Source organism: Strix uralensis, chromosome 8 (genome assembly GCF_047716275.1).
Source record: "Strix uralensis isolate ZFMK-TIS-50842 chromosome 8, bStrUra1, whole genome shotgun sequence".
Classification (NCBI taxonomy): Eukaryota; Metazoa; Chordata; class Aves; order Strigiformes; family Strigidae; genus Strix; species Strix uralensis.
The window spans coordinates 28563294-28588458 of NC_133979.1; the positions used below are offsets into that span (position 1 = coordinate 28563294).

The 25165-nt window shown below is 37.5% G+C and overlaps 1 protein-coding gene across 4 annotated transcripts in view; it reads right to left on the minus strand.

The window, feature by feature from the left end:
* Nucleotides 1-25165, minus strand: part of SUCO (SUN domain containing ossification factor) — a 41948-nt gene that overhangs the window by 13627 nt on the left and 3156 nt on the right. For 2 of the 4 annotated variants that reach the window (XM_074876857.1, XM_074876856.1), the window contains exons 2-15: nt 16170-16278; nt 13750-13851; nt 12973-13118; nt 9590-9730; nt 9257-9407; nt 7214-7334; nt 6857-6981; nt 6305-6372; nt 5546-5653; nt 4318-4423; nt 2379-2399; nt 2087-2142; nt 982-1073; nt 189-254 (exon numbers count right to left, since the gene is read on the minus strand). In XM_074876857.1, the coding sequence (XP_074732958.1) occupies nt 189-254; nt 982-1073; nt 2087-2142; nt 2379-2399; nt 4318-4423; nt 5546-5653; nt 6305-6372; nt 6857-6981; nt 7214-7334; nt 9257-9407; nt 9590-9730; nt 12973-13118; nt 13750-13851; nt 16170-16278 (1412 nt within the window). Of the gene's footprint in view, nt 1-188; nt 255-981; nt 1074-2086; nt 2143-2378; nt 2400-4317; nt 4424-5545; nt 5654-6304; nt 6373-6856; nt 6982-7213; nt 7335-9256; nt 9408-9589; nt 9731-12972; nt 13119-13749; nt 13852-16169; nt 16279-22847; nt 22869-25165 lie in introns of those variants that run through there. The other 2 variants (XM_074876859.1, XM_074876858.1) reach the window with 2 other exon arrangements.

A 25165-nucleotide genomic window follows, 5' to 3' on the forward strand; every position in this document is an offset into this window, starting at 1 on the left:
TTTAAGAACCATACCCCAACTTCAAATTGTTACTATTTATTCCTATGCAATTAAACAGGAATCACAATAAATTGTTTCAGCATAAAAATATGAAAGCTGTAGCTGTTCCATGACAAAATGTCATTCCACTTTCAATTAACTCATGGTGTTTCATCACAGTAATAACTTTTCTCTTAAATCATACTCACTTGTAGCAGAACCAAGGAGATTTTTTGAAGACTTTTCTTCCCCTGTATTGTAATCCAACAGATAATCTGTGTATAAAGAAGAACACTTATGACTATCAAAATTAAACGTGTTATGGACAAAGAAAATAAACCTCAAGATTTAACATATCATTCAGCTATGTCAGTTTAACAGTGTGAAAATAAAACTACAGAAATAAAGTTAAAGGTCAGAGATCACATACTGAAATATCAAGCTCCAAGCAATGAGAAACCCAAAGGTTTCAAGCTTCAGTTTCCCTAGAATTCATGACATAGATACAGCAAACAGCTCACAGAGCTTTGTATAGGGTTTTTCCCCCTCCTCCTCATAAGGGCTGGAGGTAGGTGTGATCATATTTTTCTTTATTTGAACACAATGTCTGCAAGCCAAAATAAGCACCTTCCCAATTGCTTGCAGCATTGATCATACAATCTCAGGAAATGGGCTACAGACACTAAGAATAAAGCTGTTGCATGTGAGCTGCTTTGATTATTTTAATTATCCTTTACTACTGTCAGCACACGAAGATATTATTGCCTAGCCCGTCAAGTGAAATAAAGACTTATTACTAGCATTTCAAAGTAACTCTCCAAACAGTTACAATGCATTGTTTAAAACTTAAAAGGATTGTTGGATAAGCCCAGAAATGTGGAAATACTGTCAACAAGACTAAATCTAGCAGTCAAATCATTTATCATATGCAGGAAGCAACAAGCCACCAGACTAGCACAAGACATATCTGAATGGTTAAAAATGCAGGAATTATCTGCTTACCATCATCTTCATCGAAGAGTTCTTGTCGTTCAGATTGATACTGAGAATCAGCTATTTCTTCATACTCTTCAACCATGCTAGTACCAAATACCCTATGAACAAAGTTTTAACATAAAAACCTAATATTAGTCTATTAGTCATGTAATTACTTGGCATAATTGATAACTAGATAATCAATATTAATATTATATAATATAATATATAGCAAATAAATTAGATAAGCAATAGTTGCCTTCAGTTAACCAAGACCAAACAGCAGGTATGCTTATTCTCTAACTTGCATCCACAAAGTCCACTGCATGCTTTCAAGTGCTGCACCAAAACAAGATCCTGGTTGTAATTCTAGTAATTCCAAAGAGACTTTTCCTTCTTTTTAACTTGAACTCGTACCAAGACTTCCTTGTCTTAAGCTCTCCACAAGCTCTTATACCTCCTCTTAGCTTCACCTTTGACTAACTTTAGGAATATCTACTCATGACTACCTCACTTTGCATACTATATCCTCTTTGACCTGCTCTGCCAAAATCAAATCAAAACAATCCAATTTAAAGCAGTCCTGTCAACTGAAAATATGGTTTGGCTTATAAAACTAGAGTTCCCAGGTTCAAATTCTGATGTAGCTGACAGGAGAATTGAAGTTGCTTTTTAGGAGTAGTACAGAGACTGATTATTCTCTGAACTACACACACAGTTGTTCCGATTTAGATACTCCAAGCATTACTAACTGTACATACCTGGTGTGCCATGCAACACAGCAGCTTCCCAAAAGCACTTACCACAACTGCTCTTTTTAGTTCACCACTTGTTTTGCTTGGTCAGCCTTGAAATGCTCATGAGCTCCTTAAGGGTGCTCACGCTCCTGATTCCTAACACCGCCGCCCCCCCAAATATAAACTATTCCTTACATACTGAAGTATCAAAAGATTCAAAGCTTCTTTAAACAGATGTGAAGCATCCTACACAGCAGGTAAGTTAGGCAACTACTTCAATTCACCATATTTGCAAATAACTTAAACCAAAAACTAGAATTTGTTGCCTAACTATTATTAAAACACTAATCCTCACTGCAAAGAGGTAGAAAGACAAAGCAAAACACAGTTATTACCTTATAAGACTTAAAGGACAAAAATGTTCTGATCCAAAGTGTGATATCAACTCCACCTAGAGAATAAAAGGTACTTAAAACTCCAAAGATCTACAGTGTCAAATTCACTTAACATATACATCCAATCTTGAAATTGCAAGTTTTGTTTACTCAAGTGATTTGTAGATTGTCCAAAACAGAAAGGACTGAAAGATTTGTTCTTGCCATGCATTGAAGTGCTGAGTTACAGTATTACAGTAGAGAACACCCCAAGCCCCATGCATTCATCATTCCAAAAGAAGAGGTTGCTAACCTTTATGTACTTGATGAACATCTGAAGCAAGAGAAAGGAAGAGAGAAAAAAAAAAGATGTCAGTACAAAGGCTGAACACATGCCACAGGCAACTACAGTTTTGTTGTTTTTAATTCAGTACTATAAATACCTAAGGCGGCAAGTTATGAAGGATAAAGTTGCAACACTACTTCATCTGTCTTAGGTAGCAAGATGTCATTTAGCCCTTGTACCTTGCAGATAGAAGGTAACATGCAACAAGTGTTTTATTAATGAACTTAAGTTATTCAATTTTTCTAGGCAGCATGATTGCAGACAGAATACTGAAGTGTATTAAAATTAAAGTGTATTTTTTTTTCCCCTTAAAGAGCACAGATTACAGAAAGTGACTCAAAAGGAAAAAACCCTTCATAGCATGCATTCTATGTACTGCTGCTGCTTCAAGTTCAATATAACATGCTTCAATTTATAGAAACACTACTGGAAGAAATCATATAGAGCATCTGATACATTTGGAAGCTTCAGTCATCTGTGTATTTCTAGTGAGAACTTGACTACACACTGATAGTCATTTAATCTAAATTTGCCAGTGTAGAATGAATTTATTAAACCACTGTGTAGACACTATCACTGAAGGACTGTAATAATCTGCAAGTGAGATCAAAATAACTATTCTCATAAAAACACTCTTACAAAATAAGTTCCATTGTTTTTGATATAAGTTCATTAAGCCACTTCAAAAATCACACTTTTTGAAAAATTTTTGGACTCTTCTTCTGTAGTCTAGGCATACTTAGAACTTGCTTACTTTTTGTGCTATAACGTAAAAACATTACAAGAACAATTCTTTAGAAATTTTACCATGCTACATTATTCAAGGCAGAACACTGTATCTGCCAAGGGAGTAAGTGCTGAAGCATCTAATATAATTCTAGAACTTCAGTGACAAGCAAGATTCCAGCTACCTTAAGGCATTAATTCAGACAGAAAATAGAATTAAGAATAAATGAAATCTTTATCCTGCAACTCATGCAGAATTTCTGGGTAGAGAAGTTAGATAACTATCATTCATAGCTACTCCTTCATGAAAGCACAAATCGTAATTCAGTAACACAAACCAAATTATTCTTTTTTGGCAGCACCATAATTGGAAGATAACACATCACTGTGTTATCACTGAGAGGACCCAAAAGGTCTGTATGTTATTTGAATTTAAACCTCCACTACATCCCAATATTTTCACAAAAGCTTTTATCCCCATCCAAGTACCACGTTATTTATGGAGTTTTATTCTCTTTGAGTCTCCTGAGTAAAGACAGCTTGCTACAAGTTATTTTGAAGGCAGAGAGATCATGGCAAATGCTCCAGTAGCAGTAAGCCTAAATAATACGCATAAGCCTGTTATGATTGAGTAACTGCAAAACTGCACTTCAGGTCTACTGATGAGAATTCAAATGCTTACTGTTTCAGTTTCACTTAAAACTGTGTAGCAGAATACAGCACAAAAGTGTCAAGAAACGTGCACATTCTAATCTCTGCTCCAGAGAGAGAGAGAGTGTGTGTGTATATATATATATATAAAAAGCAGGTACAGCCAAGAGAAAAAAATAGGTCAATATTTCTAATCTTACATTCATGAAACAGTTGGTTAAGTCAAATAGAACAGAACATTGTCTGGATTTTTCTTAATTCAGATATCAAGTATGTACTTGGGACACATGGTAATAGGTGCTTCCCAAGATCCTCTCATTTACTATTATGAGAAAGGTCATACACTTGTGATTGTGTGACAAGGGTTTAATACACGGCCAATCACGCTAGGGCCACTAATGAAACTAGTGCAATTAATGGTAAAGCATGCTTTCATAACACATTTCTCTGGATGCTCTGTTATACAGGGTAAGCCCAACAAGCCCTTCCATCCCCAAGAAGCACGGATGCTTTTGCAGTGTTAAGTTACCTTAACGTATTTTGCATACATCTGTTCATCCAGAGGAAAGCTTTGGACATTTCTCTCATCTCTGGCATGGAAAGTACCTAATTTAATCCATTTGTTTGTTGGATACCTAGAAAAGAAACAATGGGAGTCAACTAATGAAATACAAGAACCCACTGTTTACAGACATTTGCTGAAGTCTCCCAAAATGCCTCTTCACAGAAGAGATGCTTTTTTTTTTTTTCAGTTGCAAGATAGCAGCAATGTGTTTTTTATGGAAACAAGAGTTGCAAGACAAAGCTAGTCCCAACACAAAACCTCAGCAGTGCCTCTTCACGTACTTAGAACAGTCTGCATGCCTTTAAAGAATGAAACCCTATACTTGATCCAATTACTGAAATTCAGCCAGCCTACAGTAAAGTTTCTGGAACTGAAAAAAGTCACCTCAGATGAACACTGAAAAACATGACACAAGTGATAGGTTGTAAATATTATTGTAAGCAAGCAGCAAAAAACTGTGAGCAGAGTTAGAACTAGGCAAGAGATCAAGTGTTGAAAATCAAAATCTACACACTTTAAGCACTGAAGAAGAAAGTGATGGTTTTTGATGCACTGCATGAAATGTCTCCTCTTTCACATATCCAAACAGTCTGCTCACTCCCGCAAAGCAGCGGGGGTACAACATTGCCTAAAACATGATAAAGCCACCATTTGGCCAACCAGTAGTATTCTTACCCCTTCCAATTCCTCAGCGGTGTACTACCATTTTTGTTTATTCTTTTTAAGTAATCTGGGTTTTTTTGGACAGAGTTCAGCATTGAAGAGAGCTTAAGACATGTAGAAAATGGTCTGAATGACAAGGAAGGAGACAGCCCACAACCCCAGTGGCATTCTGTTAAGGAATGTTCATTTTATAATCTGCCATCCACTACCTAGCTACTGCATAATTTCTGCTGCTTCATTGCTACTTTTCAACAAGTTTTTCCTTTTCATTTTTAAGGTAGCAAAGAAAAAAAAAATACAGGAAGCATGGGAAGAACTCAAGCCATGCATTCTAGAACCTCACAGTTGCCCTTTCCATGGAAAAAAAAAATGCTAGTAATTGATAATATACACACACAAAGAAAATCCATGTAACTTCACAATGCATTACACTTTGCATAAGTCACACACAGACCATGTTTTATGAAGCCGTCCATTTAGGAATTATTACCTCATTTTTCATTCAGAAGGGTGGGTTTTGATAACATACCTGTCACTAATAGACACCAGAAAGTCTTTAGGGGTGGAAGAGAACAACTCATGATTTGCAATGTCAAGCTGCTTTACTTGGACTGGTTCACAGAGCTCAATAACAAACCTTGATGACAAAAAGGAAATATTAAAAAAACACCACACTTTTGTTTCTACAATTACAATCCTCAGTCCTTTACCTTGTTACTGCATCCTTCACTGGGTATAAGAGAACACTACAAAAAGGCTGTACAATGAGGCATCACTTGTTGCTCCCTTCAAAATCACTAGTGATATTTAGCTGCATATCTAGCTTTGTAACTCTAGGTAGCACCTACAAAAGCTTCATCCATCTTGTACTCAAAGGCAACAAGTCACAGAACTAAAAACTAAGGATAGCAAACGTCATTTAAGCCACACCTGAAATACCAGTTAGTATAGGATAAATTCTGATCATGTGTCCTACAATGATTTGACAGCTGGGGAAAAAACCCAAAATCTTTACTTGAACACTCAGTGCTCTCTCTTCTGCAAGATTATACTTACGCAAAAACTACAAATACTAAAGTGAATAAAGTTATCCCCTTAATCTTACTTCTCAATACCAGACACAATTCTATGGAGGACATAATAAGCACCTAAGTATTTGTCAAAGTTCCTTACACACGCATTTCAGGCAGACCCACACCAAGGTCAGGTCAGTCCCACAGGATACACACAGTCCCATCATGACAGAAAACTATAACCACTGTCATACAAGTAAACCTCAGCAACCTACCAGATTTTAGTACTGCAAGGATTTAGCATATAAAGGTCCATGTTTTCCATCAAAATAGCTGAAGTGCTCTGTATAAAAAAGAGAATATTTTAAATTGTATGGTAGATATTAACACATCACCAAGGGTTTTTCCCCTCTTCCAAAAGAAAATTTGATATTAGTTATGTAGACTAATACCAAGTTTCACAACATTCTCAGCAAGATAATATACAGGAGATATGCCATACTACTCTGGGGCCATCACAGATTATTTACTATGGTAAGTTAATACAACTTTGTTCGCTGTTCAATTTCTGTACTGAGTACACTCTGCTCCCCCTTCCAACTTCACTTAAAACCCCCATCAACTTCACTATAACAATCCCTCTTAAAAAAGGGACAGATCATAGTTCATGTCCCATTTTTATAAATCAAAAATTACAATAAACCCAAACATAGCAATAAAAGATTACTTCAGAAGTCAGTGTTCAGTTTTAACCAAGTGTACTTTGTACTACTACTTGCATAAGAGTAAACTCAAGTACTGCACACTAATAATCAGTAAATGCTTACCTTTGCCTCTGGATTTGCTGCCAAAATTTTGGCACCACACTCTACAGAGGCATAATTATTTCTATTTTTCTGGACTTTTTTTGTGGAATGCTGCCCACCAACAGCAGAAGGGTGCATTGACTGACCTAGAAACAAGAAAATGTTGCTACTGTAACAAACCACATGAACAAACAGTATTTTCACTTTCAGGGAACTTCTGCTCACTGCTTTTATATAATAAATGCTTTTAATTACATAGTTCTAATAGAAAAATGAAGTTCCAGGCTGCAGTCCAAATTTAGACCGTTTCACTATTCAAATCTGATACAAGATGAAGAGGGCCTGTATTTAGACAAAACCAATGAATCCTGAACTTACTCTTTTCTTTCTCTACTTCCATGACTTTCTTCTTCCATTCATCAAATGTTGGAATGTCTCCAGGGTCCTTTGGAGTTATCACCGATGTAGGGTCAATTTCTCCTGTTTTCTTATAGTCTTTCTGCAAAAGAACAAGCCACCAGTTGTGAATATTTTTCAGTACCAACGATGAAAACAAAGATGAAATTCAATGCTTTTTAAAAAAATAGCACACTCTCATCAAGTCAATGGCAGATACATAATTTGAACTGATGTTAAAAACTCAGTGCCAAGATAAGCTCACAAGCCAGAAAAAACATGTGATGTTTTCCTCCCAGAATTACAGATTCTTTCACCGAGATGCTGGTAATTTTTGTGGCTAAACTAATAAAGTAAAATATAAGCATTCTGTCCCATAAAAAGTCTGCTTTTTCTCCTCCTAAGGAGAAAAGGTTTCCCTGTAGCAGAAATCTTCAAATATGAATGTTGGTCATGACAGAATTCCAGAGGTCCCCTGGAGTTTCTGAACACCTCAAAAACCAGCAGAATGAGATACTATTTTGAAGTGGTTTATTTAATGTTTAATGACCAAAGAAATAATATTTTGGACTTGACTGACAAATCAGAAACCCTTTTAAGTTAACCATACACCATACCACTTCAAGTCTTAACTTCTCCTTTATACAAACATATTTCCAGCACACCACCAGATGTGCAAAACACTTTTGCTAGACATTTCAAGTGTAGCAGTTATTTTGTATATAACATTTTACAGGTAGTTTCCAGAATGACTGCTTTGTAGATTGACATTTTCTCTGCACTTAAAGCAAGAACTATTTCCCATATAGTTCTATAGCTGAAAGCCCTCAAAAGAGCGCCAAACCCACATATTTGGAGAAGTGACAACAGAATTCTTCACATGACTACACTGCAACAGAACTTTAGATGTGGCATACCCAAAAATACATCCCCACATATATTTAGAAATGAGAGAACCTAAAAATCCCTGTATCTTCCTCTCCCAAGAAAGTTCAGGATATAAGATCCTCCTTGGAATATAACTGTGGTAAGTGGTAAGTCAAAAAACTGACAGAGTAAGCAATGCCAAATCATGCTCTTGCTTAACTCTGACATCAGGCCAATGCCATAATTATTTAAATTACAGTCTTTAAGGCATTAGGTTAAATAAAGTCTTGTTTGTTTTTTTTTTTTTTTAAATAATGGTTTACACCAATTTGTTTGTAGTAAGTTCTTTAGAAGACTCTTCCTGATTGCACGTAATTATTTTAGGGCATGCTCTACTCTGTTAAATAATCTGGGGAAAAACTTTTTAGTTTTAAAAGGGAGTTATCCAAGTTATCAGTGACAGTTTAAACATGATCCTAAAATAGCGAAAAATGGCATTGCCATGGTCTTGGTCATTCTTTACCTGTCAAAAAAGTGTAAGCTTTAGGAAGTGCAACACAGTAAGAACATAAAAGCAGTCATGCAGTTAAGTCTGAAAGACCTGTCTAGCTAAGTATCCCACTTTAAGAGTGACCAAATAAGATACCTAGGAAAGAATAAACACAAACATTTTGTATCTCCTCTAACTGTTATCTGTGCCTCTAGCCATCTGCTTGCTACTCAGGAACTTCCTGACTCAGTCAAGATTCAACCCTCAGACTTCTCTTCTACAAGCTTACTTGGGACCATGTAACAGCTCCCCCCGCCTTTTTTAAACATATGTAAAAAAATTCAGTATCCACAGCATCCTGCAGGAAATCCCAGTTTAACTATCTGTTACATGAAGAACATTTCTTCTGAATTCTGCTCCAGATAGACTGAGCTCAGAAAAACTGTTCTCTGCCAATGGATCAACCTTGCCACCCTTTTCTCCCATTTTATTATACTCTTGTTGAGATGGCAATACAAGAACTGCACGCAGTGCTCAAAATGAGGGCTGTCCATTTATACAGTGGCAATCAGGAAAGTGATAGATATTACTCATCTTTAACAATGGTGATATCCACTCAGTACACACAGGAGCCTAATGCCTTCTCTTAGGTTATCAGCACTGCTTACCTCCCTTTTTAAGTTCTCCGAAGCATTCAGAGCAGATTTTTGCTCATCTGCCCCCTTTTCAGTTGCTGAAACTTTCGACTCAAACTCAGATTTTGTCTTCTTTCCCTTGCCATGTGAAGATGATATGTTCTCTATATGTTGACCTGCAAGGCTAAAAGTTTTAAGAGTATTAGGACCTATAAAATGACGACATTTTCAGTCATATGCAATATTAAACACACATACACAAATACGTAGATAAGCAAGCACATGCAAATGTTTGTTGCAAGGCCAGAACAGAAAAGAACAATTACCTTTAAATTATTCAGACTCACAACCTACTTCAATACTCACCTCTCTGGTGGACTGACAAAAGAGGAAGGCTCACTCTGAGGGTCAGCCTCAAGTGTCCCACCAATATCACAGTCAGGTTCTGACTGCTCAGCTTCACTAGAGCTGACTACAGGGATATCAGCACGGGAATTTTCTATTGCACTGAAGGGAAAGAAATAACATGCTTTTTACCCTTCTGATAAGACAAGTAGCCCTGCTCATCAACCACATAACTAAAGATATTTTTAAGTTTTGAAAAAGCAACAGTCTCACAGAAATAATTAAGGTAAGAGGAATGAAGTATGCTATACTTGTGGAACTGCACTCAGCTGTACCCATGCAAGAATAGAATTTCCTTTTTCAGCCTGTTTGTCCCAGCGAAGGAACTCAAAGCTAGCTCCTCATCTCCCAGAACTCTCACCTAGCATCTTACCAAACACTGCAGTGGATAATTTTTCCCATCATCACTACAAACAAAAAACAGCTTCACAGTTACCTGTCTGCCAGCAATTTTCCCTTTCAACAAAGGAATCAAACACAAGACTGATTTCCATCACTAAAAGCTCCTAATGTTCCCAAGTCAATGGGCTGCAGTCAGAACTGAACTTGGCTAAAACTAGAGAAAAGGGGTGGCATAATGATATATAGTAGAGCCAGTCACAGTTCCTTTACAGTAGATTATTTTTTTTGCTGGTGTAATAAAGATGAGGTAATCCAGCAGACCAATATCCAAGCTGCACCAATAGCCTAAACTAGCTCATCTGCCCACTGCTTTTACTTCCTCTCTCCAGAAAAGCTGAACACACTGCATCAGACAAATCCTAAGGCAAAAACTGAAAAGAAAGCCTCCCTATATGCTCTTTAGGAATGATGGAATGGGTGGGGAGAAGATGGACAAGTAATAACTTTCAGTCGATAACTTCTGTGACTGTCCTCTCTTCTCCAGTACAGGGATGACTTTCATATTGATCTAGGTTACAAACCAGATCTAAGTAAAAGCTTTATTCAACATAAGCTTTCTTCAACGTCAGCTACAAACTAGGTTAATCCAATATCATGGTATAGAGCTTCCAAAACACAAACAGCACATTAGCAACTTAAAAGCGGATCTTTTTGGTTCTCTGACTGCTACAATTATCAACAGACATTGCTGCAACAAACCCAGGGAGCCAGTTTCACTACCTTTCATACAGTATAAAACAAAAAACCTCATACCTATTCAGGACTTCTACTATGTAGCAAAATAACAAACACTAGGAATACAAGAATTTATTAGTTTCTCTGAACACCCCAAAATGCACACATCCGAGAAGCACGCAGTTTAGCTCTGCATGTAACACTAACGACTGAAGTAAGGTTGACCACTACACTTAAAATTAAAAAGCTCCACATATTCTTGATCTCAGTGGATAGACGACAGCATGAATAATTACCAACTGAATAAAATATGGGACAAGTATGAACGTAAAAATACCCTGATACCACGGTGTACCTGACTGGCCTCAAGTAACTAATTTTGGCAGAAGGTGAGCAGCACAAGCTTAAAACCTATAGAGCTCCCTCTTCTTTGAGTACTTGCATTTGTTAGTAGCTTTCCCTTAATTTTTTAAAGGGCAACACTTTGCATGGCAGCTGTCTACTTGCAGCCAGAAGATGATATCGGATTATTTTTCAAGAATTTTTCCCCACATTAGGTCTGAATAGAAGAGCTACAATCAGTGCTGTCCTAAAAAAGATTCATTACAAAGTAAAAATAGTCTGGAATAAAATTACTTCCAGAATATTTTAATTAAGAGGTCCTGCTGGAATATCAGACCAGTAACACCTAAGGGAGCTGGACTCTGTTACACTGATGGGAATCAGCACCTAAGAGGATAAAATGCTGTCTAAAGATAACAAATGCAACTGAGTCTTTTTAAAGATCTTGTTTAACCATAGAGTTGGTCTACAGCTGTTTTAGACATCAGAGTTAATCTGTTCAAATAGAGGCCACCTATTACTATTTAAAGCTAAACTGAAGTTTGAAATAATGTATAAATACGCATCTCTCCTATACCCATTCTACCCTTTCTTCCTGTAAGTGGTACTAGTGTCAGAACACTACCGTCAAACATTAACTAATATATCAGGTGCTCCAAAACAAGTTTCCATCTTCATTTGTTTCATAGTTTGAGTCTTCAGAGTTCATCACTCAGTATTCCCCAACTATGACAGCAAGACTCTTTCCAGCAGCTACAAGATACTAAGCTGAATGTTCAAAAGAAAACAACATCCTGAATCTCCTTCGAAGACCTGACAACAGTAGGACTTAACACATTACATAAACAAATCAATACAGTAGTCAACAAAAGCTGTAAAAGAAACACACTGAAGTTACATTCCAGTTTTGATTTATAAAAACTGCAAATTCAGGAAGCTTGATTTCTGGAGACTTGCAATTAAAGACACTTATGAAGTACCAAGAGTTAGCCATAGCAGCCTAGGCAAGATCAGCCAGCAGACAGAATTTCCAGACCTTTTCTACAGTAAAGACACTAAATTTTGTAAACCAGAAAAACCGGACACTCAAACCCAAAATGCCAAAGAAGTCTACTTCCATTTTTAATGTGTTAAATTTTTATATATCAAAATATTAGATCTTTATTAGCAGACAATCAGAATATATTCCCCTTAGCAAACATTAAAAAGCCCAGGAAAATTTTGTGAGAGTACATAGAAATGTATGCACATGAATTTTCATATTACAGGTCTCATTTGATACCACAGCATTCCACAAAAGAAGGGAAACAAAATTAAGCACACCAACACTTGAAGACTGCCTGCAACAGAGGTAGCTCTGCAATACACTAGTAAGTACCAGAATTACAAACTGTCTTGGTTGTATTTATACTAAAATTCGCTATTTCATCAGAAGTCTCTTAATATTAACTTAATATTAACTTAACTTAATATTAACTTAAGCCTGCTATGTTTTAAATCCTCGAGTAAAATGCTGCTTCCTTAACTGAAAGCAGAGGCCATCACTGAAGCAGCCTTGATGCTGGTTATCACAGATGTGAAAGCACATTTGTGAAGGGCAGAAATCCTAATGGTAAGGACCTGAGGGCTTTTATAGTACAGATTATCTAGCACATAAAAGACACTGGACGACTTCTGTCAAAGCAGCACCTTAGAAACTGATAATGGCAATAATATGACACTTCATGCAAGTTAACAACTCTTAATCCACACACTGAGTAATGATGGCATATTCCATGAGCATTAACACCAGAAACTAAAGTACAGCAAAAGAATCACGTGCAGCAGTCTAGTCTTATCCCAAAAAACCCTGAATAAGTAACACTTAACAACATCAGATTAAGTGATACTCTCTCAAAGACCAAAACAAAATTTAAAAAGCTTACTCAGGCTGTGAGACTGGAGGTATCTCTGAGGTAGGTGAACTGGAAATGTTTTCAGTGCTTGCAACTATGCTAGACAAAGCTTCATTTAAAACTACTGAAGGTGGAGTCTCAACTTCAGGCTGGCTTGCTTCACCCATTTCTGTAGTCTGTGAAGACATTATAGATGAACATACATTTTTCAAAACTTGAATAGGAAAAGCATTCATACAATAACATCTAGTATGGAGTTTTAACAGTTCAGTAGTTCAGAATTGTCATCAATGAACCTGATAACCAGACAGCAAGACAGTTAAGAAATAAAGTTTCTTCATAAACCTAGGTGGTATTCAGTGCCACTTTGGGATAGTTGCAACACTCTTCCATAGTCTACAATAATAGCATAAAAATATTAATGGGAGAAAGCTAAAACAGACTGCTACGATCACCAAGTCTGATATACATAAAGGACCTCAGTGAGAAGGGCTTTTTTGAGTTTTCTTTTTATAAAGAGACATCCATACCTATATAACGTCCAATTTTAATTTATCTTGGAAATATTTATTTAGTCAGTACCTACAAATACTACTCTTATTATTACTTATACACATGGAAAATGCAAGATTCCTTAGTTCACACATTTTCTCCGTCATTGGAAACATAAGTCTGACAACAACCCTGTGTGCAAGTGAAATGCGATAGATGGTTACTATGAGCTTTAGATAACCAAAATGAAAGACTCTGAAATCCAAGGAGCCCTTGAAGAGTACATGGAGACAGTGAATGAAATAAAAGTCTTGCCTGGTCAGATTTTGTGAAGTCACCAAGTAGCTCTTCTGTGGAATAACTCCGTGTACTTGAGTCTGCGTGCTCAAATTCCAGCCTGGGACCAGCCTCTTCCCCCTATTAGGTAATTATAGGTAAAACAACAGTTTTCCCCCCTTCCCCATTATAGGTAAAACAACAGTAAGTATGCACTAACACAGGCCTCCTCTTCTAGTAAGAGGAGCTACCTTTGGTACAAACTGAATACTACTACCTTTACAAACAGCAAAATACCAACAAGAAGCTAAGCTACATGAATCTTCAGAGCCACTGTCCACATGTTTAAAAACTCATCTGTACAAAGACTACAGCAAGTTAAAACAATTCAGTTAAATCTTCACAGGAAAGACCATCTTAACATTGTCTTAAATCGTTCCATTTGTGTGCTAAGGAAAGTTAATCATTCTGCTATGACTTCCCATGTTGACAAATACACCCCATCTCCTTGCTGCCCAAAACAGGAGGAAAAAAAAAATCCTAAAATTACTTGCAACAGAACCATTTAAAAAAATACCTGGCACATTTCAGTTATAGCAGTCTTATCAGCAGAACTAGAATAATTTCACAGGTCTGATGTAACCTTTTAAAGCAACTTTCTCTTTTACAACTAAAGATTTACAATCAAGTGCAGGGAACTCAAAGTAAAAAAGAATACACACTTGAGGGAAAAAAGTTTTAAAACCACCACACTGTAGAACTAACAATAATTTACTTGGGCCTTAAACCTTTAAGTTGTGACTACAACATATATAAGTTATTTGTGAGCAATGCTTTAAAATACAGCATGAAATGTGGTAGATATTTCACACCGCTCATTTTATAAGGGCTATCTAAAATCCTGTGGTCAAATATTGGAAGTGCTAATGTTCGGATCCAAAATGGGGTGCTGTGCTATACAAGATTACACGATCACATCCATTTGAGAGAGTGAAGGCATACACTGGAAGAGCAGGAAGTACAAATTTGAGCAGAAACATTTTTCCCCAAATATTATTAGTTCACATCCTAGTTCCTAAGATTAAATAGCATCAATGGCTCAAAGAGACAACTGATCTAAGGAATACTAATCAAGGGTTGCAAGACTGCTCTTTTTGAGCAGGACAGCTCCAGCAGCCTAGTTAGGAGTAACAGACACATGTTTAAGATTTCCCATAAACACAAGATCTTTTTCTTTAATGAGTAAAGAGTACAGTACGGTACAGTAAAGAGTACATGAGCTTTCACATCTTTGGGTTTAAGTTCAGAAATCTGCTTAACAATGCAGCCATGTTAATAGAATGAAGGGAATAATGTTGCAAAAAATAGGAAAACATACACCAGTGGCCTCCTAGTCTCAAAGCTTACTTGATCTTCCCAGTTTTATTACATCAGACATTAAAATCAAGCAGGACCTTTTTTGGGCAGCCAGAAGAATAGGACTCTGACTGCTATTTGGCCACATAAGCTAGCAAAAAACCCACAGCTACCCTAGATGCTGAAATGGGTAAGAAACCTACAATATTTGAAGTATTTTTTTTCTGGTCTCCACTTGAGTCAACTACAATGCTCAACACGTTTTCCAGGTTCGATGTGGCAGTCCTGATTAGCAGGACTCCAATTAGTACTGCTACTGATTGATGGAGGAAATGGGAAGACCACTAACATCAATACTACCCATGCTTATCATAGGGCTGATTCTTTACCTGTGTAAATAAATAAATGAAATTACCATGACTTTCTGATATGACTCAACAACTTGGGAACTCACTATGAAATTGCAATATGCAGAAACTCGTAATGAGTTAATCATGGTTTTACATTACACCCAATTAGATTTTATATTACACCCAATTTAACCTAAAGTGCTGAGTAAGGTAAATAAGAAAAGGACAGAATCTTGATTATTAGCGCTTCACATATGTATTTTAGCTTTGTTAATCTGTATTAAGCACGAGGAAAACAGTGATAAATACTGACTTAATAAAACAATTACTGTTCAATCTTCTATTTATGATTGCAATAATTTGTGCACTGCGTTTTCAACACAACACAGATACAACTGCCATACTGTAGCCTAGACTTATCCAGACCATCACCTCTTATTGTGGTCTCTACAGAGCCACATACTACCTCTGATGACTTCTTCTAGCATCTGGCACACAATAAAAAACTGAACCACCATTACTAGCTTTCCTATTTGTTCCCATACACACACACAAACTGTCCAGCTATATTGTCACATAACTGCAACAAATTTGAAGTAAACGAAAACTTGGGAAGATAACACCATGGTTCACAAAACAACTGAGTACCTTAAACCTTCTGGCCAAGAAGACTCTGTGAATCAAAGTGTATGATCAATTTTTTTATCTAATATCAAGTAAGACATGATAATTAACATGACTTATTCAGCATACCTTTTCCTTGACATTTTCATCATCATTCACCAGGGCACAAGCATCACTTGAAGCATACTGCACTGCCGATGAAAGACTGTCTTTACAAAAGACATGCCAAACAGGAAGCCTATTAAAAAAAAGTCAAAGTCTTGATTTAAAAAGAATGATATTTTTAAATCCCCTCACAGCATTGTCTCCCTCAACCTTTCTCAGTTGTTCCCATGAGGTGGCTAAAAAATAAAAATATACAGGCACAGTTCATAGATACTCATTTATCAAAACTATTGGAGGACTTTAAGAAATCAGTAACAGAAACCACACTATAAATTTACTACTTCCAAAAGACAACAGTATCAGCAAAACAGTTATTGAGGTGATACCATGTCACAAAGTGGAAGCTGACAAATTAGTTAAGTTGCTGCAAGTTTGAAAGAATCTGAATCAACTATATCCTTTGCCATATACTAATGGAATATCTTTAGCAATGATTATTACCGAGCAAAAACTAAAGCCACAGATTGAAAAAATAAGGCTCCTTATTTCCCTGTACAGATCACGCCTGAGAAAATTCTGTACGGTCATCAAGCACATTTAAGAGAATTAGAGAAAACAAATATTAAACAAAAGGCCTGTGCAAAAATCAATTAAAATGTAGAGGCAAATAGCAAACCAGGTGCTGGCTTTAGCTACAACCTCCATAAAGATTTGTTTTGTGCTTTCAGTTCTGAACCATTTAGCTTCTCAGTACAAGTGCATTTATTTCCATAGAAAAGCAGCCAACAGCTACACAAACACTTGCACCTGAAAAGCATCTTTTGTTGCTTACAGTGCATGGCCCCTTCACATCCTAGATAACATCCGTAACCATTAAGCCTGGAGGCAAAAAGGCCAGCAACAGTCTTCACGCAGACTTCCAGACTTCGTGTAAGTCTATCAAAATGCTACACAAATTGAGTTTTTAGTGGAGCTTTCAACAATACTTGAACATCAGTCACCTGCCACTTTAAAGCCAAACACTTTTTACATGATAGCCAGGTGATCAGTATTGACCCCTTGTGAATTCACACAAACATCGCTCTGCACCCTGAAAAAAGGGCTGCTGCCCCCTCCTCCTAAGAGGAGACAAGTCTATAGCAGATCTTTAAACATACAAGAAATCTGGATACAGCAACCTTCTGACATAAGTTTTGAGAACTAAAACATAGCCTTAACAGTCAGTCATAATATAAGACTATTAGTAGGTCAGGATTTGCTTACATGACTGGGATCATTCTCGTGTTTAGAATTTGAATTAGCACCCATCTTAAAAGCCTGAATACCACCTTTACTGAAAAACATATGCAGCATAGATTCCTCAACCAAGGAGGAATCCATGCCACAACAGACCACAGTCAAGTACTAAATTTTAGAAACAGTTTCATATGTATATATATATATATATATGTACACACACACACAGGGAGCACTACTTCTCCAGGTTGCAGGCAATCACAAAATTGGGCTTTTACTGTAAAGATATAAACCTACTGCTTCTCTTCCACCTGCACCAGCAAGGCACTAGCCACTCTAAACCCAGGGCTCTTACCACCAAAGAGCAGAAGACAGCAGACAAGGAACTTGTGGGATCTGACATACTATTCTAGAGATGGACAAATAAGGTGTCCCAGGTCTGTCTCAGCCCCACTGCGCCTCAGTAATTCCTCTTATCTTTGAGGTAACAAGCCTTCCTCTAAACTAAATGGAAGCTCTCGAGTCAAGCAGAAGCAGCTGCAGTTACTGGAAAATAAAGCACTGAATATAAGAGTATGAAAACATTTATAACCTCATAGAGGGTACAAAGCCTCACATCTCAGTTAAGCTGAAAATGGAGTATATGCATTCTCACACATATTAAATTCCCATTCCATCATGCAGTTACATTTTCAATTCCCACCCCACCATGTATTAAGTTTTCCATCAAACCTGTCCTATCATAAGCACAGGACATACATTTAAGCGACTGAATGAAATGTCACTGGACTCTTACAGCCTTACTTACTAGCTCTCACTTGGAAAAATTAGTTATGCAAATACTTCAAGCCATTCTTCTGAAAAGTGGTTTCAATAATTTCATGGAGAAATTCACATGCTCTTAATTCTAGTACCTCTGGTCTCTCCTTCCAGCTATGACGACTCCCTGGTTGTTCATAAAAATACAAGATCAAAAATTATACAGAACCTACTGTAGCTCATTCCACTCCTTTGTTATACATGCGCACAAATGTTATTTCCTATCTTGCTTACACTAAGTGGGGGAAATCTTCAGTGAGCCATACAGAGCAACATTAAGTCCCTTAATGTAGAAAAGGAAAGGTATCATTGGCTGTGAATCAGCATTTTAAAACACAAGGTATATTTTCACAACCACATTAACTACTTTAGCACTTGCAGTCACAAAAAGCACTTAGCACAAAAGGCATACATTTCTTGCCTTAATATATTGATACTTTTAACACAACAAATCATGCTTTATAAGAACATGAATGCAGCTTTTAGAAGAATGCACCTTGACAGCTCAGATTTAAGCTATTCTGACATAATCTGTGTCCAGTATTCAATTTGCTTATTTTCCGAAATTCTTCTCAGTTTACTCCCCAACTCAAACATGATGCTTCATGTCTCCCAAGAGCCCTCTAAGCAAGGGAGGGGACTGAGGATTCATTTTGTATGTGTGCATGCATGCACTGACAGGTAAACATGAGCCCTACTGCAACAGAGGATGCAGCAGGCAGGATGTATCAATTCAACTGTTGCCATCAAGCTCTGACAGAGCATTAAGAACACAAATCCACAGGACACAAGGCCACATGACACCAGCCATTCTGTGAGAAGTCAAATTAATCACCTGATCAGGACCACCACTACTCTTTTTCTTCTTTCAGAATTCTGCATATTAAATCAACAGGCTTCTTCAGCCAGAAGCTGATAAATGATATAGCCCATAATAAAAAACTTTGCCAAATGGCACAGCACCTCTGTTAAGCATTCCTCTATATGCAGAAAGACAAACATGAAAACTTAAGTGTTTACAGAGAATAGAATTCCCCTGGAATTTAGTAAACTTGCACAGTATGTCCAGTGAAAGCACAGCAGCTTCTGCATCCGTATACTCTTCCCTTTCCATGCCAAAAGAGTAGTATTTTAATGCTGACTCCGAAGCACACAGATCTAATGCCCAAACAGTACTGGACATTAGTCACTAGGTATACTGTCTCAGGTACAAGGTACATCTTCAAATGATGTAACAGTGTAGAAATACTTCAAGAGAGTGTACCAAACACGTAACCAAGTTAGTGACTTACACGGGTACAGAAGTTTTCAGTGGTTCCATTTTTGCTAAGTACAACTCAAAATAGCAGATGCTATTAAATCTCAAAGAATGAAGAAATTTAAGCACAAGTCTTTTAGTATCATCATTAGTGTAGTTTAAAAGCTATTCTCTCTAATACACCATGAATTTTTCAGCTTTATATGCACAAACCCAAAAGCAAAAGCTGCAAGCCCAGACAAAGAGGTGTGCGTGTGGAAAATCTTTACTCTTCACAAGGCAGGCACATACTGTGGTTCTCTACTGAAGCAGAAAGTCTGCTCACCCCTATCTGAATGGTTCGGTACATTTATTGCTATGCAATTAGCTATGGTCTACTGATGGCTGTTAGGCCTTTGAAAAGGAACACAGTGAAATTCAAAAGTGCGGGTGGCTTTGAAATTGCAGTATTAGGTTTCATGTGAAAGACAGTCCAGTTCTAATTTGGCTCAAACTATTTAAGTAATTGTGAAGGAGGTTGCAGAAGACTATGAGAGGTAGTGAAGCTAAAGATAACTGTTTTGACAAACGAAAATCAAGTAGAAAGTAAACAACTGGTAAGAAAACTTAATCATACAAGTTACAGCTGACAAAAATCCAAACTGAGCAAAATCTGAAGGTTAAGAGCAGTTTTTCCACAATTTGATTGCCCCAGAGAAAAACCGCCTAAGCTTTTCCTTTCCAAAGACTTTAATACAAAAACACTGACACTCACACAAGATTCAGTTCAAACACATCTGTCCTCTGATTCAAGAGTTTTCTTAAATTCTCTCTAAACTAGACCTATTTCTGGACACTGGAGAGTAAAGCAGTTCAAAACAGTTTACAGCTGACATCTGTGAGACAGTAATTTTAAGCAAAGGGAAAATAAAAGGAAGCTATCACCAGTGTACCGATTACAAACCCTCCTTGAATGCACAGGGAAGCGTCTCCCTCCAGGACAATCACTGACATTTTCTGCACCTCTGAGGGTTGTATTACCAACAGGTGCAGATGGACCAATGCTCAACAGCTAAGAGGAAAAATGAAGATGTCACTGTCCCTGCCGTATGACACTTTCTACTGAAAACATTCACAGGATCAGTTCAGAATAGGCCTGTGTAAGAGAAGGTGGGTGGGTTTTGGACCTGCGGGGCAGAGCACCAGCAGGCCAGGCCTATGAATGGGGGAGAAGCACCTATTTGTTGGTTGAAGCTTACCTTCTTGATTATAGAATAATTTCTTTTGGATTAACCTGGTAAAAAATGAAGGAAGTTGTGAAAGGATGAAGAAGGCAGGAAAATACCTTTTGCTGTGAACAAATCCTACAGGTCTGTGACTGTTATCACTAGCCTGTCCAAGAGAAAGAAGGCTCTGTAAGAACAAGATGCTCAGCAGATCCATAACCAGGCTCTCAAGTCAGCAGTAATCTGCCTTCCAGCCACTGGTAATACAGGAAAAACAGCAAAAGGAGGGCACCCTCTCCCCAGCAACTTCATGGAATCAATCCTTCTCTCAGAACAGTTTAGCAAGTGGGACTTGCATTTTAAAGGGCCTGCAGAACAAAGTAAATCTCTCAGAAAATGAAGAAAAGGCTTTTAGGACAGCAACATTATTTCAATAAGTCAGAGGAAGAAGGCTATTTGCAATGCACTGACTGCTTTAGCACAGCCTCCCCAGACACAACACTCATTTCTGCATGTGAAGTGGAAATGCAAAGAACCACCATTAATCTTCCTTAATGCTGGTTAAAAAAACCCAAACAACCCAAAACAAAAACCACACCATTCATTCAGAAGCCATTTATTGCCACAGAAGAGCAGCATGCATTACTAAGATAGTTTTCAAAATTATGATGGACCTTTAAGGGAGAAAAAAGCTGAAAACTAGATCTACAGATCTAGACTAAGCAAGGACACTGCCAGCAAGGCACTGATACCATCTTATTTCCTGCCACTATCCAGTAACTTGATTCATGTGCTAAAAACACAACACAACAGAAATCGGAGTTTTGCAAATTCTTTACCAATCCATTCTGTTTTGCAATTCATTTAGGTTTTTATCATCTTGCCCACTCTGCAAAAAAATGTGCTCTCCAAACTGTCTCCTAACTGGAATGCTACACAAAAAAAACAGTTACTTCACTTACTCAGAGGAGCCCAACACAAAGATACTTCTGACAATACTGAATTTCATGGCTTTGGACAATCAGATTCCAACCATCAGTTTAAAATACAGCTTTCAGCATTTAAAATGCATTAGCATGCAAAGACTGAAAAATAAGGTTACAGTTGCACCATATACTTTATCAGATTTAATTGATTTACTGCCTGAAGGGGTAGTCCTGCATCCCACCTTCAGCCACACATTCCTCTGCACCCCCTGATCTGATCTTGAGACTGTGGACACATGCCAGTAATTTTCTGAGAGCAAAAAAGTTAGCTTTGAGCTAGTGAATACTCAGATATAAAAATCCAAGAAGATAGAGGGAGAACATACCATTTATCCATGATTGTCCACTGTTGTCCTAAGTTAAACAGAAATCAAGGCCAAGGACTAACAGTGGAAAACCTCTTCATTCCTTTCTTACAGTGATACTAATATATTATTCTCATCCTTTCCTACAAAAGGCTGTGTCACCTTCACAGTACTTAACTGTGTATTTTTTGATACAGTGCCCCTAACAGACAACAGCCTGTATTAGATGCATGCTGCAAAGTAACACTGAAACACATACCTCTTACTCCTCCCTTCAAAGGAGTATCCAGGTACCTTATTTCAGGCACTTAAAGCAGGGCAGAAGTCACCAACTCTAGCTCTCAAAAGGTCCATTTGGAAGTGCTCAAAGGAACAGGCAGTTACTAGTGATTCCTGCTAACAGACTTCTGAAATACAGCACTGAAGATTGCAGCTTAAGGGAACCTCCCTGCACTGTCAAACTCTAGTTATGATCTTTAATGCAAGAGTCTGGGGAAAAGAACATATTCTAGAAAAACACAGTAATATCTGATGCTGACCACAAAGACTACAGGAAAACAGCAGAATAGCCACAAACTGCGATTAAACTTTAAGGCTTTTAGAGCCTGTAATAATGTCTAATTTACACATCTTCGAAGACTTCCCTCATTGCTGAAATTCATAAGCTTGTCTACACAGGCACAATACTGCAACAGCAGGCTCAGTATCAGCAGCAGCTGCTCTGCACTAACTCCCCATTCTTAAAACCCACTGGAAACGCAACACAGCTTAACACAGTGCCAAGGAGTGGAATTTTAGCATAAATTTAGCAACATGAATTTTGCCCTAGATTATTGTAAAGCTGCTATCACCTAACTCCCAGACATTTTATAATGTATTTTTAATACACTTACCTTTTAAGGATTTCAGCAAAATTTTGATTGCCATTCCAAAACTCAGCCAAGCCAAGAAGGTTCCTTTGAGCACCTAAGCTAACTTTGAACTGTTGGAACCTTAAACTGGATTGGAGTAACAGTAGAAGTCATTTATACCAGTATTTTCACTCACCCAAGCAAAAGTTCTTTGCACTAGCTTTAGGATCAGTTATACCACCGCAGTATTTTCACCAAGAATTACAAGAGCCTTTTCAGACTTGCAGTTCTATGTTACCCTGTTCTCAGCAAAAAGTTTTCATGCACAGAAACGACACCCTCTTCAGGCAGAGGGCTGTAGCACCTCCAAGTGTTAACTAGAAGACGTTGCACATCCTCCCCTTGAAAGAAGCACAGAATTCGCCAAAAACTAGGTTAGTAATTAAAACTAAAGACAAGAAAGGTGAAAAAGCCAAAAAGTATTCTGTAAAGTACTCAGTGATAAGAACATTAAAGTGAAAAAGAACTAATAACAGGTTAGAGAAAGACATTTCAGAAAAAGTTGAAATTAAGTGCTCAAGTGAGGCACATCTCATTGCAACAGGCAGGGTCTTATACACCAACCCAACAACCTGGTGAGGGGGTACACGCCACTTTAGCACACCACTTGCACAACAAAGAAATTTGAAGTTTCTAGGACAAATAAATTTTACAAGATACTGCATGAAAACACTTCACTGGTTTTGAAATAATTTTAGAAGGTAAATATTCAATAATTGATTTGAGTCAAACACTTGTTTTGCATAAGACACCAGAGCCCCTGCTTGCATACAACATCTTCACCCTGAGCAGGCTATAAGCTAAGCATATTTAAATTTGATTTTTAAGAGTCCAAGAGTTCCAGTGCAGCTTTTGTCTCAACCTTGACTACAAAGCAAAGGCACTTCCAAACAAGATACTACGCATCTAGGAACATACTTTTCATTCTGAAATCAGATGCCTGGTACAACAGTTGTGATTGTATGAACAGTGCCCAAATCATTTCTTCCTACCGTAAAATGCAGACACAGTGCTCATTTTAGTATCAGCCTTCTGAAGAGATTTAAGTAACTATGTAAGAGGAGAATCACCAGATGAAATTCTGAGCCCCATTACAAGCAAGTTACACTACCAGTTCTATCCAGATCACTAGGGCACTCTCCTGCAAACATTATACTCTGCCTTCTATGATGAGGCATGTTCCAGTGTAACACAAGCCTGTGACTCCCCAGCTCTACCACTCAACACCTTTCTGTTATTAACAGATGCAAACTCAAGGTTTAAGTGAAATGTCAGTATTATGGCCAATAAACGCTCAATTAGCAAAACCTCCACTTCTGAGATCTCTGATCCGGCTTGCATAGCTTTTGCCTGGGCAGGGCAGGAGCGGCAAAATAAACACTAGTGATGTTATCACACTGCCAGTATTGCACCGTTTCTTTCAGAGCTCCTCTTGCATTACAGAAGCTTTCAACAAGTACGCCTTCAAAAATGTAGAAGGCCAATGCAAACCAAAACTAGAAATATTTTATCTCATTAAAATTCACATAAATCTTCACATATAGGTAGGAGTACAAAGCAGTGTCAAAATCTACCCCCTTCCAATGTACTTGTATCTAGGCTTTATTCCTGGCTATGCCACTGCCCCAATCTGACCTTTAAAATTTTCAGGGTACGCTCTCATCACAGATTTCAGTCAGAGCTACTAGACCAGGGGGTTTCCATCAGAAACAGCACATCTTGCTGCTCAGCCACTTTGATATGCAGCATACTCACAGTGTAACAACTGAAGAATCCTGATGTGCCCAAGCACTTATCCCCATCTTCCTTTTACTCATAGTTGTAAAACCGAGGATGATAAAAGAGTTCATAAAAGATAAGTAGCTCAGGATGTGCAAAGCACTTTCTGGGATACAATGAATCATAGAAAGACAAATTAGTGTATGCATGATTTCTTCAGTAAACTCACAGCTAACACTGAAAGTGCAGCTTATGGCAGGCAAAAGCTGGTGTCAGAACAATTTATACAGGTTACTCTTCAAACAACTGTCATAGCTAGTCTCAATTCAGATAGTAGTATCCCTAAAAGCTTCTAAATCTACTCTACTTATTCAGCTCTGTATACTGACAAACTACAAAGCACAAGTTTTAGAAGTATTTTTTATATTATGATCATCCACACAAAGGGATTAACTGAAGCATAAAAGAAGTCTTTGTAAATTCAGGACAACTGTCATGCTGTCAAATCTGCACAGATGTGTATTATTTTTAGAGCACTACATCCCTAAGCCTTACCTCCATCAAAAGTGTTTCTCTAAAGC